The sequence below is a fragment of the Catharus ustulatus genome, unplaced genomic scaffold (assembly GCF_009819885.2).
Source record: "Catharus ustulatus isolate bCatUst1 unplaced genomic scaffold, bCatUst1.pri.v2 scaffold_100_arrow_ctg1, whole genome shotgun sequence".
NCBI classification, from domain to species: Eukaryota; Metazoa; Chordata; class Aves; order Passeriformes; family Turdidae; genus Catharus; species Catharus ustulatus.
In genome coordinates, this window is record NW_024879447.1 from 1 (window position 1) to 16,089 (window position 16,089).

The window sequence follows — 16,089 nt, forward strand, 5'->3', positions numbered from 1 at the left end:
ACCCGACCCCTCCTCCCCCCCAATTTGGGATCCTCGGGACCCCCCCCCAAAAATAAACCCGAAAATTAACCTGACCCTCCCCATAATGAACCTGACCCCTCCCCCCCCCCCCAAATTTGGGATCCTCGGGACCCCTCCCCAATTCGGGGTCCCCCTGACCCCCCCTGACCCCCCCCGTGCCCCCCCAGGGCCGTGTCCCGCTCCCTGCGCCCCCCCCCGGTGCCTGCGACGGCGGCTGCTCGGTGAGTGCGGAACCGGAACCTCCCCGAACCTTCCAGAACCTTCCGGAACCTTCCAGAACCTTCTGGAACCTCCCCGAGACTCCCCGAACCCACCCGAACCTTCCAGAACCTTCCTGGGACCCTTCGAACCTTCCAGAACCTTCCCGAACCTTCCAGAACCTTAGCGAACCTTCCAGAACCCTCCAGAACCTTCCAGAACCTTCCAGAACCTTCCTGGGACTCCCCCGAACCCACCCGAACCCCCCCGAACCTTTCTGGGACCCTTTGAACCTTCCAGAACATTCCCGAACCTCCCTGAACCCCCCTGAACCTTCCAGAACCTTCTGAGACCCTTCCAGAACCTTCCCAAACCTTCCAGAACCTTCCCCAACGTTCCCAAGACCCCACCTGAACCTTCCCGGGACCCCCCGAACCCTCCTGAACCTTCCAGAACATTCCAGAACCTTTCCAGGACACCCGGAACCTTCCAGAACCTTCTTGGGACCCACCTGAACCTCCCCGAACCTGCCAGAACCTTTCTGGGACCCTTCGAACCTTCCAGAACCTTCTGGAACCCCCCGACCCTCCTGAACCTTCCAGAACCTTCCAGAACCTTCCTGGGACACCCCCCCCGAACCTCCCCAAACCCACCTGAACCTTCCAGAACCTTCTGAGACCTTCCCGAACCCCACCCCGAACCTCCCCGAACCTTCCAGAACCTTCCTGGGACCCTCCCGAACCCACCCGAACCCCTCAGAACCCCCCCGAACCTCCCCGAACCCCCCCGAACCGCCCGGCCCGGTCCCGGTAACGCCGCTCTGTCCCCGCAGGGTCCCGGCAGCGGCTGTGACATCGCGGTGGCTCCGGTGACACCGGCGGCGGCCCCGGACCCTCCCTCGCCGGTACCGGCGGTTCCGGCGGCGACCCCGGGGGTCCCGGGGGTCCCAGATCCCGTCCCGGGGGTCCCGGACCCGGTTCCGGTGCTGGCGGAGGCTCCAGGTCCCGTCCCGGGGGTCCCCAAAGCCCTCCCGGGGGTCTCCGAGCATCTTCGGGGGGTCCCGGACTCTCTCCCGGTGGTCCCAGAATCGGTTCCGGTGGTCCCAGGGGTCCTGGACCCTCTCCCGGGGGTCCCAAATTCCCTCCCGGTGGTCCCGGGGGTCTCCGAGCATCTTCGGAGGGTCCCGGTGGTCCCGGACCCGGTCCCGGGGGTACCCAAAGTCCTCCCGAGGGTCTCCAATCCCCTCCCGAGGGTCCCGGGGGTCCCGGTGGTCCCAGATTCTCTCCCGGTGGTCCCGGACTCAGTCCCGGGGGTCTCGGGGGTCTCCAATCCCCTCTCGAGGGTCCCGAGGGTCTCGGTGGTCTCGGACCCGGTCCCGGGGGCCCCCAATCCCCTCTCGGTGGTCCCGGGGGTCTCTGAGCATCTTCGGGGGGTCCCGGTGGTCCCGGACCCGGTCCCGAGGGTCCCCAATCCCCTCCCGGTGGTCTCGGACCCTCTCCCGGTGGTCCCGAGGGTCCCGGGGGTCCCCAAAGCCCTCTCGGGGGTCCCGGTGGTCCCAGACCCGGTCCCGGGGATCCCCAAAGCCCTCTCGGGGGTCCCGGGGGTCCCGGTGGTCCCTGATCCCCTCCCGGGGGTCCCCAATCCCCTCCCGGTAGTCCCGGACTCTCTCCCGGTGGTCCCGAGGGTCCCGGGGGTCCCCAAAGCCCTCTCGGGGGTCCCGGTGGTCCCGGACCCGGTCCCGGTGGTCCCGGGGGTCTCAGGGGTCCGCAGTCCCCTCCCGAGGGTCCCGGTGGTCCCGGACCCGGTCCCGGGGGTCCCCAAAGCCCTCTCGGGGGTCCCGGACCCGGTCCCGGGGGTCTCCAATCCCCTCCCGGTGGTCCCGGGGGTCTCCCATCCCCTCCCGGGGGTCTCGTTCCCCCTGCCGGAGGTGCCCCCCTCCCCCTGCGCGCTCGGGCCCTGCTTTAACGGCGGCGCCTGCGCCCCCGACCCTCGGCCCGGGACCCCCCTCGGGACCCCCGGGACCCCCCCCAAGACCCCCGGGACCCCCGGGATCCCCCCCGGGACCCCCGGGTACAGCTGCCGCTGCCCGCCCGGGTTCCGCGGCTCCAACTGCGAGCGCCGCGCGGATCGCTGCGAGCCCAACTTCTGTCTGAACGGTGAGGAAAACATCGGGGAATGGGGAAAAAACATCGAAAATACCCGAAAACCAGATAAAATACCCCAAAAAAAACCTCAAAAAACCCCTAAAAACCCTAAAACATCTGAAAACCAGATAAAACCCCCCCAAAACACCCCTAAAAACCCCATAAAACACCTGGAAAAGAGCTAAAAAAACCCCTTTTCTCCCCGTTTTTCCCCATTATTTCCCCCCAAACCCCAATCCCCCATTTTCCCCCACTCCCCAAATCCCCCCATTTCCCCCTTTTCCCCCAAATTCCCCAAACCCGCATTCTCCCCCAAATCTCCCCCATTTTCCCCGTTTTCCCCCCGTTATTTCCCCCACCTCCCCATTCCCCCAAACCCCATTTCCCCCCAATCCCCCCATTTTTCCCCATTATTTCCCCCTTTTCCCCAAATGCCCCCACTCCCCCCATATCCCCCCACTCCCCAAATCCCCCCAAATCCCCCAAATTCCCTCAATCCGCCCGTTAATTCCCCCACTCTCCCAATTCCCCCAACCCCATTTTCCCCCCGTTTTTCCCCATTATTTCCCCCTTTTCCCCAAATCCCCCATTTTCCCCAAACCTCCCCAAACTCCCATTTACCCCTAAATCCCCCCTTTCCCCTTTTTCCCCCAAATTCCCGCAAATCCCCCAAATCCCCCTAAATCCCCCCATTTTTCCCTTTTCCCCCCGTTTTTTTCCCCCACTCCCCAAACCCCTTTTCCCCTCGTTTTTCCCCATTATTTCCCATTTTTCCCCAAATCCCCCCAATCTCCCCATATCCCCCCACTCCCTCCAAACCCTTTTTCCTCCCCAAACCCCCCAAATTCCCCAAAATCTCCCCGTTACTTCCCCACTCCCCATTTCCCCCATATACTTTCACTCCCCCAATCCCCCCGTTTTTCCCCATTATTTCCCCAATCCCCCCATTTCCCCCCACTCCCTCCAAACCCCATTTTTCCCCAAATCCCCCAAAATCCCCCTATCATTTCTCCCACTCCCCAATCCCCCCTTTTCCCCCAAATCCCCCCAAATCCCCCATTTCCCCTCAAATCCCTCCCTTTCCCTCCATTATTTCCCCCTTTTCCCCAAATACCCCCATTCCCACCACTCCCCCAAACCCTCCAATTTCCCCCCAAACCCCCAAATTTCCCAATTTCCCCCAAATTCCCCGAAATCCCCCCGTTATTTCCCCCACTCTCCATTTCCCCCCACTCCCCAAATTCCCCAAATTTCCCCGTTATTTCCCCCTTTTCCCCCAAATTTCCCCAAATTTCCCCAAATCCCCCCAAACCCCCCTATCATTTCCCCCACTCCCCAATCCCCTCCAACTCCCCCCACTCCCAAAATCCCCAAAAATCCCCCTTTTTTCCCCCATTTTCCCCCCCTTAGGCGGTCTCTGCCGCGACTCCCACGCCTCCTCCCCTCTCTGCCGCTGCCCCCCGGGATTCTCGGGCCCCCGCTGCGAGCACAACGCGGACGATTGCACCCCGAACCCCTCCTCCTCCTCCTCCAGGCCACCGCCAGCCCCAATAACAGATCCGGGACCCCCAAACCCCCCCTAGACCCCTCCCAAACCCTCACCTGTCCCCCCAAATTCCCCCAATTTCCCCCGTTATTTCCCCCACTCCCCAATCCCCCCGATTTCCCCCAAATCCCCCCGTATCCCCCCACTCCCTCCAAACCCTTTTTCCCCCCCAAACTCCCAAACCCCCTAATTTCCACCCATTTCCCCCCGTTATTTCCCCCCATTTCCCCCCACTCCCCAAACCCCTTTTCCCCCCCTTTTCCCCCTTTTCCCCCAAATTCCCCCAAATCCCCCAATTTCCCCCTTTTCCCCAAATCCCCCCATTCCCACCACTCCCCCCAAACCCCCCATTATTTCCCCCAATCCCCCCAACTCCCCCCACTCCCCAAATCCCCCAAATTCCCTCAATCCCCCCATTTCTCCCCAAATCCCCCCGTTATTTCCCCCACTCCCCAATCCCCCCATTTCCCCCAAATCTCCCCCACTCCTCAATCCCTCACTCCCCCCAAATCCCCCCATATCCCCCCATTCCCCCCACTCCCCAAAATCCCCCAAACCCCCCCAAATCCCCCCATTTCCCCCCAAATCCTCCCAAATTCCCCCAAATCCCCCCATTTTCCCCCACTCCCCAAATCGCCCCCAAATTCCCCCTTTTCCCCAAATCCCCTCATTATTTCCCCCACTCCCCAAACCCCCAAATTTTTCCCCAAACCCCCCCAAATCCCCCACTCCCCAAATCCCCCCAAATCCCCCCAAATCCCTACATATCCCCCACTCCCCAAATCCCCCAATTTTCCCCCAAATCCCCCAATTTTCCCCCAAATCCCCCCCGTTTTTCTCCATTATTTCCCTCATTTCCTCCAATCCCCCCATTATTTCCCCCCATTTCCCCATTCCCCCCACTCCCTCCAAACCCCTTTTCCCCCCAAACCCCCCAAATTTCCCCCCAATTTTCCCCAATTTCCCCCAATTTTCCCCCAAATTTTTCCCCCCAGGCGGTCTCTGCCGCGACTCCCACGCCTCCTCCCCTCTCTGCCGCTGCCCCCCGGGATTCTCGGGCCCCCGCTGCGAGCACAACGCGGACGATTGCACCCCAAACCCCTGTGCCCATGGGGGCACCTGCCAGGACGGCCCCAACTCCTTCACCTGCTCCTGCACTTTGGGGTTCGGGGGTCCCCGGTGCCGCCGCCGCGCCGGAGCCTGCGCCCCCAACCCGTGCGGGAACGGCGGCACCTGCTTCACGCACTTCTCGGGCCCGGTGTGCGCCTGTCCCCCCGGATTTATGGGGGTCCGCTGCGAGGAGGAGGCGCGGGGGGCTCGGGCGGGACCCCCTCCCCAAAATGCGGGGGTGCAGCAGCAGCAGCAATCCCGGCGCGCCCCCGGCCCCGCAGCGCTGTGCGCGCTCCCGCTGCTGCTGCTCGCGCCCGGCGTGGGGCTGGCGGTGGCGTGGAGGAGGAGGAGGGGGGACAGGTGAGGGGCTGGGGGGGTTTGGGGGGGACAGGTGAGGGTTTGGGGGGGTTCTGGAGGTGACCAGGAGGAGGAGGAGGGGGGACAGGTGAGATTTGGGGGGACAGGTGAGGGGTTGGGGGGGACAGGTGAGGGGTGGGAGGGGATTTGGGGTGACCAGGTGAGCGCTGGGAGGGGTTTGGGGGCGGCCAGGTGAGGGTCTGGGGGCGACAGGTGAGATTTGGGGGGTCAGGTGAGGGTCGGGAGGGGTTTGGGGGGGTTTGAGGGGGTCCCGGATCTGTTATTTGGGGCTGGCGGTGGCCAGGAGGAGGAGGAGGGGGGACAGGTGAGGTTGGGGGGACAGGTGAGGGTCGGGAGGGGATTTGGGGGTGTTCTCGGGGGATTTTGGGAGGTTTGGGGGCGACCAGGTGAGAGTTTTGGGGGGGGGTTGGGGGGGTTTGGGGCGACAGGTGAGGGTCTGGCGGTGGCCAGGAGGAGGAGGAGGGGGGACAGGTGAGGTCTGGGGGGACAGGTGAGGTCTGGGGGGGGACAGGTGAGGGTGGGGAGGGGATTTGAGGAAGTTCTCGGGGGGTTTGGGGGGTTTTGAGGGAGCCAGGTGAGAGTTTGGGGGTTTTGAGAGCACCAGGTGAGGGTCTGGGGGGGGTTGGGAGGGTCGGGAGGGGTTTGGGGTTCAGGTTTGGGGGGTCCCAGAGTTGTTATTTGGGGCTGGCGGTGGCCAGGAGGAGGAGGAGGGGGGACAGGTGAGGGGTTGGGAGGGGACAGGTGAGATTTGGGGGGTACAGGTGAGGGTCGGGAGGGGGTTTGGGGGGACAGGTGAGGGTCTGGTGGCGATAGGTGAGGGTCTGGGGGTTTTGGGGGCACCAGGTGAGGGTCGGGAGGAGTCTTGGAGGTGTTCTGAGGGGGTTTTGGGGGGTCTGGGGGCGGCCAGGTGAGGGTCTGGGGGATTTTGGGGTTTTCCCGGGGGTCTCACAGCGGATTTGGGTTTTTTGGGGGGATTTTGGGGGGTCCTGGGGGGTTTCACGGCGGATTTTGGGTTTTTTTTTTGGGTTTTCCTGGGGGTCCCGGTGCGGATTTGGGGTTTTTTGGGGGGATTTTTGGGTTTTTTGGTTTTTTTGGGGTTTTCCCGGGGGTCTCACGGCGGATTTTGGTTTTTTTTAGGGGGGATTTTGGGGTTTTTTTGGGAGTTTTTTGGGGGTTTTTTTGGGTTTTCCTGGGGGTCTCACGGCGGATTTTGGGGTTTTTCGGGGGGATTTTGGGTATTTTTAGGGGGATTTTTGGGTTTTTTGGTGTTTTTTTCGGGGGTCTCACGGTGATTTTTGGCCGCAGGGCCCCCGCGGACTCGGGCGGGACCCCCGGGCTGAGCCCCCCCGGGCCGGAGCGGCGGCTGCAGAGACCCTCGGCCACGCGGGTGAGACCCCAAAAACCCCAAAATCCCACCCGGGACCCCCAAATATCCACCCCAGGACCCCCAAAATCCCCCCCAGGACCCCAAAAACCCCAAAATCCCCCCCAGGGATCCCAAAATAACCCCCAGGACCCCAAAAATCCCCCCCCAGGACCCCCAAATAACCCCTGAGACCCCAAAATTCCCCCCCAGGACCCCAAAAATATTCCCTGAGACCCCCAAAATACCCCCCAGGACCCCCAAAATATCCCCTGAGACCCTAAAATTTCCCCCCAGGACCCCAAAATTCCCCCCAGGACCCCCAAAAATCCCCAAAATCCGCCCCTGGGACCCCCAAAATCCCTTGGGACTCCAAAATATCCCCCCAGGACCCCCAAAAAATCCCCCCAGGACCCCAAAATTCCCCCCGGGACCCCCAAAATCCCCCCCCAGGACCCCAAAAATCCCCAGGGACCCCTAAATCCCCACTGGGACCCTCAAAATTCCCCCCAGGGCCCCCAAAAATTCCCTGAAGCCCCCAAAAATCCCAAAATCCCCCCACCAGGACCCCAAAAATCCCAAAATCCACCCCAGGACCCCAAATCCCCCCCAGGACCCCCAAATATCCTCCCCAGGACCCCGAAATCTCCCCTTGAGACCCCAAAATTCCCCCCAGGACCCCCCAAAAATCCCTGAGACCCCCAAAATTCCTCCTCAGGACCCCAAAATATCTCCTGGGACCCCCAAAAAATCCCAAAATCCCCCCCGGGACCCCCAAAATCCCTTGGGACTCCAAAAATATTCCCTCCAGGACCCCAAAAATCCCCAGATCCCCCCCCGGGACCCCAAAATCCCCCCCGGGGACCCCAAAATTTCCCCCAGGATCCCCAAAATATCCATCCCAGGACCCCAAAAATCGCAGAATCCTCCCCAGGACCCCCAAAAAATCCCCCCAGGACCCCAAAAATATCCTCTGGGACCCCAAAATCTCCCCCTGAGACCCCAAAATTCCCCCCAGGACCCCAAAATTCCTCCCAGGACACCCAAATATCCACCCCAGGACCCCAAAAACCCCAAAATCCCCCCAGGGATCCCAAAATTCCCCCCAGGACCCCAAATTTCCCCCCTGAGACCCCAAAATTCATCCTCAGGACCCCAAAATTCCCCCGGGACCCCCAAATTTCCCCCCCAGGACCCCAAAATATCCCCCAGGGACCCCCAAAAAATCCCAAAATCCCCCCCGGGGACCCCAAAAATATCCTCTGAGACCCCAAAATCTCCCCCTGAGACCCCAAAATTTCCCCCCAGGACCCCCAAAAATCCCCTGGGACGCCCAGAAATCCACCCAGGACCCCAAAATATCCCCTGAGACCCCAAAATTTCCCCCCAGGACCCCAAAATTTCCCCCCAGGACCCCAAAATTCCCCCCCCAGGACCCCAAAATAACCCCCAGGACCCCCAAAATTTCCCCTCAGGACCCCAAAATTCCCCAAAATATCCCCCCAGGACCCCCAAAATATCCCCTGGGACCCCCAAAATCCCTCAAATCCCCCCCAGGACCCCAAAAAAACCCCCCCAGGACCCCCAAAATTCCCCCTAGGACCCCGAAATCTCCCCTTGAGACCCCAAAATCCCCCGCAGGACCTCCCAAAAATCCCCTGAGACCCCCAAAATTCCTCCTCAGGACCCCAAAATATCTCCTGGGACCCCCAAAATTCCCCCCAGGACCCCCAAAAAATCCACCCGGGACCCCAAAATCCCCCCCCAGGACCCCCAAAAACCCCAAAATCCTCCCCAGGACCCCCAAAATAACCCCTGGGACCCCAAAAATATCCTATGGGACCCCAAATTTCCCCCCTGAGACCTCAAAATATTCCCCAGGGACCCCTAAATCCCCACTGGGACCCTCAAAATTCCCTCCAGGACCCCCAAAAATCCCCTGAAACCCCCAAAAATCCCAAAATTCCCCCCCAAGACCCCAAAATAACCCCCAGGACCCCCAAAAATCCCAAAATCCACCCCAGGACCCCAAATCCCACCCCCGAGACCCCAAAAATATCCCCCAGGACCCCAAAAACCCCAAAATTCCCCCCAGGGATCCCAAAATAACCCCCAGGACCCCAAAAATCCCCCCGGGACCCCCAAAATTTCCCCCAGGACCCCCCAAAAATCCCCTAGGACCCCAAAAATCCCCCCGGGACCCCCAAAATTTCCCCCAGGACCCCCCAAAAATCCCCTAGGACCCCAAAATTCCCCCCCAGGACCCCAAAATAACTCCTGGGACCCCAAAATATCCACTCCAGGACCCCAAAAATCCCCAAATCCTCCCCCAGGACCCCCAAAAATCCCCTGAGACCCCCAAAATATCCCCCAGGACCCCAAAATATCCCTCAGGACCCCCAAAATTTCCCCCCAGGACCCCAAAATCCCCCCCCGGGACCCCCAAATATCCCCTGGGACCCCCAAAAATCCCAAAATTCCTCCTCAGGACCCCCAAAAAATCCCCCCAGGACCCCAAAATTCATCCTCAGGACCCCAAAATTCCCCCCAGGACCCCAAAAATATCGCCCAGGACCCCAAAATATCCCCTGAGACCCCAAAAAATCCCCCCAGGACCCCAAAAATATTCCCTGAGACCCCCAAAATCCCCCCAGGACCCCAAAAAATCCCCCCAGGACCCCAAAATATCCCCCGGGACCCCCAAATCCCCCCCCCTTTAACCCCCCCCTTTTTCCCCCCCTCAGGTGTGATCCCTCGGAGCCCCCAAATGCAGGAAATAAACGGAAATTTGGAGTTTTTTTAAAAAAATTGGAGTTTTTTTGTGAATTTTGGAGTATTTTGGGGTTTATTTGGGTTTATTTTGGGGTTTTTGGGGTTTATTTTGGGTTTATTTTGGGTTTATTTTGGGTTTATTTTGGGTTTATTTTGGGTTTATTTTTGGGGTTATTTTGGGGTTTATTTTGGGTTTATTTTGGGGTTTATTTTGGATTTATTTTGGGGCTTATTTTGGGTTTATTTTGGGTTTATTTTTGAATTTATTTTGGATTTATTTTGGGTTTATTTTTGGGATTTATTTGGATTTATTTTGGGGTTTATTTTTGGGTTTATTTTGGGTTTATTTTGGGTTTATTTTTGGGTTTATTTTGGGTTTATTTTGGGTTTATTTTTGGGTTTATTTTGGGTTTATTTTGGGTTTATTTTGGGGTTTATTTTGGGTTTATTTTTGGGATTTATTTGGATTTATTTTTGGATTATTTTTGGGTTTATTTTTGGGATTTATTTGGATTTATTTTGGGTTTATTTTGGGGTTTATTTTGGGTTTATTTTGGGGATTTTTTGGGTTTATTTTGGGTTTATTTTTGGGTTTATTTTGGGGTTATTTTGGGTTTATTTTGGGTTTATTTTGTGTTTATTTTTGGGTTTATTTTGGGTTTATTTTTGGGTTTATTTTGGGTTTATTTTTGGGATTTATTTGGATTTATTTTGGGTTTATTTTGCGGTTTATTTGGATTTATTTTGGATTTATTTTGGGTTTATTTTGGGATTAATTTGGTTTATTTTGGGATTAATTTGGGTTTATTTTGGGTTTATTTTTGGGTTTATTTTTGGGTTTATTTTGGGTTTATTTTGGGTTTATTTTGGGGTTTATTTGGATTTATTTTGGGTGTATTTTCGGGGTTTTTGGGGTCAGATTTTCAGGAATTCCACCACAAACACCAGCAGGATTTTCAGGGTTTAATTTTGGGTTTATTTTCAGGGATTTTGGGTTTATTTTGGGTTTATTTTGGGATTTATTTGGATTTATTTTGGGGTTTATTTTGGGTTTATTTTCAGGGTTTTTGGGGTCAGATCTGCAGAAATTCCGCCACAAACACCAGCAGGAGTTTGGGGTGTATTTTTTTGGGTTCATTTTGGGTTTATTTTGGGTGTATTTTGGGTTTATTTTTGGTTTTTTTGGGTTCAGATTTGCAGAAATTCCGCCACAAACACCAGCAGGATTTCGGGGTGTATTTTGGGTTTATTTTTGGGTTTATTTGGGGTTTATTTTGGGTTTATTTTGGAGTTTATTTTGGAGTTTATTTTTGGGATTTATTTGGGTTTATTTTTGGGTTTATTTTGGGTTTATTTTGGGTGTATTTTGGGTTTATTTATTTTGGGTTTATTTTGGGTGTATTTTGGGATTTATTTGGGTTTATTTTGGATTTATTTTGGATTTATTTTGGGGTTTATTTTGGGTTTATTTTGGGTTTATTTTTGGGTTTATTTTCAGAGTTTTTGGGTTCAGATTTGCAGGAATTCAGCCACAAACACCAGCAGGATTTTGGGTGTATTTTTTGAGTTTATTTTTGGAGATTTTGGGTTTATTTTGGGGTTTATTTTGGGTTTATTTTTGGGATTTATTTTTGGATTATTTTTGGGTTTATTTTTGGGATTTATTTGGATTTATTTTGGGGTTTATTTTTGGGTTTATTTTGTGATTTATTTGGATTTATTTTGGGTCTATTTTGGGTCTATTTTTTGGTTTATTTTGGGTTTATTTTGGGATTTATTTTGGATTTATTTTGGGTTTATTTTGGGTTTCTTTTCGGGGTTTTTGGGGTCACATCTGCAGGAATTCCGCCACAAACACCAGCAGGATTTTGGGTTTATTTTCGAGTTTATTTGGGGTTTATTTTTGGGTTTATTTTTGGGTGTATCTTGGATTTATTTTGGGTTTATTTTGGGTTTATTTTCAGGGTTTTTGGGTTTATTTTGGGTTTATTTTGGGTTTATTTTCGGGTTTATTTTCGGGTTTATTTTGGGTTTATTTTGGGTTTTTTGGGTTCAGATCTGCAGAAATTCCGCCACAAACACCAGCAGGATTTTGGGGGTGTATTTTTTGGGTTTATTTTGGGTTTATTTTTGGGTTTATTTTGGGTTTATTTTGGGTTTATTTTCGGGTTTATTTTCGGGTTTATTTTGGGTTTATTTTTGGGTTTTTTGGGTTCAGATTTGCAGGAACTCTGCCACGAACACCAGCTGAGTTTTGGGGTTTATTTTGGGTTTATTTTGGGTTTATTTTGGGTTTATTTTCAGGGTTTTTGGGTTTATTTTTGGGATTTTTGGGTTCAGATCTGCAGAAATTCCGCCACAAACACCAGCAGGATTTTCAGGGTTTATTTTGGGTTTATTTTGGGTGTATTTTGGGTTTATTTTTGGATATTTTGAGTTTATTTTGGGTTTTTTGGGATTATTTTGGGTCAGATTTGTAGGAATTCCGCCACAAACACCAGCAGAGTTTTGGGGTGTATTTTGGGTTTATTTTCAGGGTTTTTGGGTTTATTTTTGGGGTTTTTGGGTTCAGATTTTCAGGAATTCGGCCACAAACACCAGCAGGATTTTCAGGGTTTATTTTTTGGGTTTATTTTTGGGATTTTTGGGGTTATTTTGGGTCAGATTGGCAGAAATTCCTCCACAAACACCAGCAGGATTTTGGGTTTATTTTGGGTTTATTTTGGGATTTATTTTGGGTTTCTTTTCGGGGTTTTTGGGGTCACAGCTGTAGGAACTCTGCCACAAACACCAGCAGGATTTTGGGTTTATTTTCGGGTTTATTTGGGGTTTATTTTTGGGTTTATTTTTGGGTGTATCTTGGATTTATTTTGGGTTTATTTTGGGTTTATTTTCAGGGTTTTTGGGTTTATTTTGGGTTTATTTTGGGTTTATTTTGGGTTTATTTTGGGTTTTATTTTGGGTTTATTTTTGGGTTTATTTTGGGTTTATTTTGGGTTTTTTATGTTCAGATTTTCAGGAATTCTGCCACAAACACCAGCAGGATTTCGGGGAGTTTATTTTTTGGGTTTATTTTCGGTGCTTTTGGGTTTATTTTTGGGGATTTTGGGGTCACAGCTGCAGGAACTCTGCCACAAAGACCAGCAGGATTTCGGGGTGTATTTTGGGTTTATTTTGGGATTTATTTTTGGGGATTTTGGGTTTATTTTGGGTCAGATTTGCAGGAATTCTGCCACAAAGACCAGCAGGATTTGGAGTATAATTTTGCGTTTATTTTTGGATATTTTGGGTTTATTTTTTGGGTTTTTGGGATTATTTTGGGTCAGATTTGCAGGAATTCCGCCACAAACACCAGCAGGATTTTGGGTTTATTTTTTTGGGTTTATTTTGGGTTTTTTGGGTTCAGATCTGCAGGAATTCCGCCACAAACACCAGCAGGATTTTCAGGGTTTATTTTTTGGGTTTATTTTCGAGGATTTTGGGTTTTTTGGGGGTCAGATCTGCAGAAATTCCGCCACAAACACCAGCACGATTTCGGGCTTTATTTTGGGTTTATTTTGGGTTTATTTTGGGGTTTTTTGGGGTCACAGCTGCAGGAACTCTGCCACAAACACCAGCAGGATTTGGGGTTTATTTTGGGATTTATTTGGATTTATTTTTGGATTATTTTTGGGTTTATTTTGGGTTTATTTTGGGTTTATTTTTTGGGTTTATTTTGGGTTTATTTTGGGTTTATTTTGGGTTTATTTTGGGGTTTATTTTGGGTTTATTTTGGGTTTATTTTTGGGTTTATTTTGGGTTTATTTTTGGGATTTTTGGGGTCACAGCTGTAGGAACTCTGCCACAAACACCAGCAGGATTTCGGGCTGTATTTTTGGGTTTATTTTTGGAGATTTTGGGTTTTTTGGGGGTTAGATCTGCAGGAATTCCGCCACGAACACCAGCAGAATTTTCGGGGTTTATTTTTTGGGTTTATTTTGGGTTTATTTTGTGTTTATTTTTGGGTTTATTTTGGGGTTTATTTTGGATTTATTTTGGGTTTATTTTGGGTTTATTTTGGGTTTATTTTCGGGGTTTTTGGGGTCACATCTGTAGGAACTCTGCCACAAACACCAGCAGGAGTTTGGGGTGTATTTTTTTGGGTTTATTTTGGGTTTATTTTGGGTTTATTTTTGGGATTTTTGGGTTCAGATCTGCAGAAATTCCGCCACAAACACCAGCAGGATTTCGGGGTGTATTTTGGGTTTATTTTGGGATTTATTTTGGGGTTTATTTTGGGTTTATTTTGGGTTTATTTTGGGTTTTTTGGGGTCACAGCTGCAGGAACTCTGCCACAAACACCAGCAGGATTTTGGAGTTTATTTTTGGGTTTATTTTTGGATATTTTGAGTTTATTTTCGGGTTTTTTGGGATTATTTTGGGTCAGATCTGTAGGAATTCCGCCACAAACACCAGCAGGATTTTGGGTTTATTTTCGGGTTTATTTTGGGTTTATTTTTGGGTTTATTTTGGGTTTTTTATGTTCAGATTTTCAGGAATTCCGCCACGAACACCAGCAGGATTTTCAGGGTTTATTTTTTGGGTTTATTTTTGGGGATTTTGGGTTCAGATCTGCAGGAATTCAGCCACGAACACCAGCAGGATTTCGGGGTTTATTTTTTGGGTTTATTTTTGGGTTTTTTGGGTTTATTTTGGGTTCAAATTTGTAGAAATTCTGCCACGAACACCAGCAGGATTTCAGGGAGTTTATTTTTTGGGTTTATTTTCGAGGATTTTGGGATTATTTTGGGTCACAGCTGCAGGAATTCAGCCACAAACACCAGCAGGATTTGGGGTGTATTTTGGGTTTATTTTGGGTTTATTTTCAGGGTTTTTTTGGGTTTATTTTCGGGTTTTTTGGGTTCAGATCTGCAGAAATTCCGCCACGAACACCAGCAGTAGTTTGGGTTTATTTCGGGTTTATTTTGGGGTTATTTTGGGGTTATTTTGGGTTTATTTTTGGGATTTTTGGGGTCACAGCTGCAGGAATTCCGCCACGAACACCAGCAGGATTTTCAGGGTTTATTTTGGGTTTATTTTTGGGTTTATTTTGGGTTTATTTTGGGTTTATTTTTGGGGTTTTTGGGTTCAGATTTGCAGAAATTCCGCCACAAAGACCAGCAGGATTTCGGGCTGTATTTTTTGGGTTTATTTTTTGGGTTTTTGGGTTTTTTGGGTTCAGATTTGCAGGAATTCAGCCACGAACACCAGCAGGATTTTGGGGTGTATTTTGGGTTTATTTTGGGTTTATTTTCAGAGTTTTTGGGTTCAGATCTGCAGAAATTCCGCCACGAACACCAGCAGGATTTTGGGGTTTATTTTGGGTTTATTTTGTGTTTATTTTGGGATTATTTTGGATTTATTTTGGGGTTTATTTTGGGTTTATTTTCAGAGTTTTTGGGTTCAGATTTGTAGGAATTCTGCCACAAACACCAGCAGGATTTCGGGGTGTATTTTGGGTTTATTTTTGGATATTTTGGGTTTATTTTCAGGGTTTTTGGGATTATTTTGGGTCAGATCTGTAGGAATTCTGCCACAAACACCAGCAGGATTTTGGGTTTATTTTGGGTTTATTTTGGGTTTATTTTGGGTTTATTTTGGGTTTATTTTGGGTTTATTTTGGGTTTATTTTCGGGGATTTTGGGGTCAGATCTGTAGAAATTCCACCACAAACACCAGCAGGATTTTGGGGTGTATTTTTTGAGTTTATTTTTGGAGATTTTGGGTTTATTTTGGGTTTATTTAGGGATTTTTTGGGGTTTATTTTGGGTTTATTTTGGGTTTATTTTGGGTTTTTTGGGATTATTCTGGGTCAGATTTGCAGGAATTCCGCCACAAACACCAGCAGGATTTTCAGGGTTTATTTTGGGTTTATTTTGGGTTTATTTTCGGGTTTTTGGGGTCAGATTTGTAGAAATTCCGCCACAAACACCAGCAGGATTTCGGGGTTTATTTTTGGGTTTATTTTGGGTTTATTTTGAGTTTATTTTGGGTTTATTTTGGGTTTATTTTGGGTTTTATTTTGGGTTTATTTTGGGTTTATTTTCAGGTTTTTGGGTTCAGATCTGTAGGAATTCCGCCACAAACACCAGCAGGATTTGGGGGTTTATTTTGGGTTTATTTTGGGTTTATTTTGAGTTTATTTTGGGTTTATTTTGGGTTTATTTTGGGTTTATTTTCAGTGTTTTTGGGGTCACAGCTGCAGGAACTCTGCCACAAACACCAGCAGGATTTGGGGGTGTATTTTGGGTTTATTTTGGGTTTATTTTTGGGTTTTTTGGGGGTCATAACTGCAGGAACTCCGCCACAAACACCAGCAGGATTTTCAGGGTTTATTTTCTGGGTTTATTTTCGGGTTTTTTGGGATTATTTTGGATCAGATTTGTAGGAATTCCGCCACAAACACCAGCAGGATTTGGGGTGTATTTTTGAGTTTATTTTCGAGGATTTTGGGTTTTTGGGGTCACAGCTGCAGGAACTCCGCCACGAACACCAGCAGGATTTTGGGGGTGTATTTT

The 16,089-nt window shown here is 50.8% G+C and overlaps 1 protein-coding gene across 1 annotated transcript; it reads left to right on the forward strand.

The window, feature by feature from the left end:
• Nucleotides 1-4,900: 4,900 nt before the first annotated feature.
• Nucleotides 4,901-9,510, forward strand: LOC117011272 (delta-like protein B; the record flags this gene model as incomplete). Its single annotated transcript, XM_033086640.2, has 3 exons — nt 4,901-5,379; nt 6,703-6,790; nt 9,505-9,510. Coding segments are annotated over 3 exons (573 nt in total), but the record flags the coding sequence as incomplete, so codon positions are not given.
• Between the last annotated feature and the right edge of the window lie 6,579 nt (nt 9,511-16,089).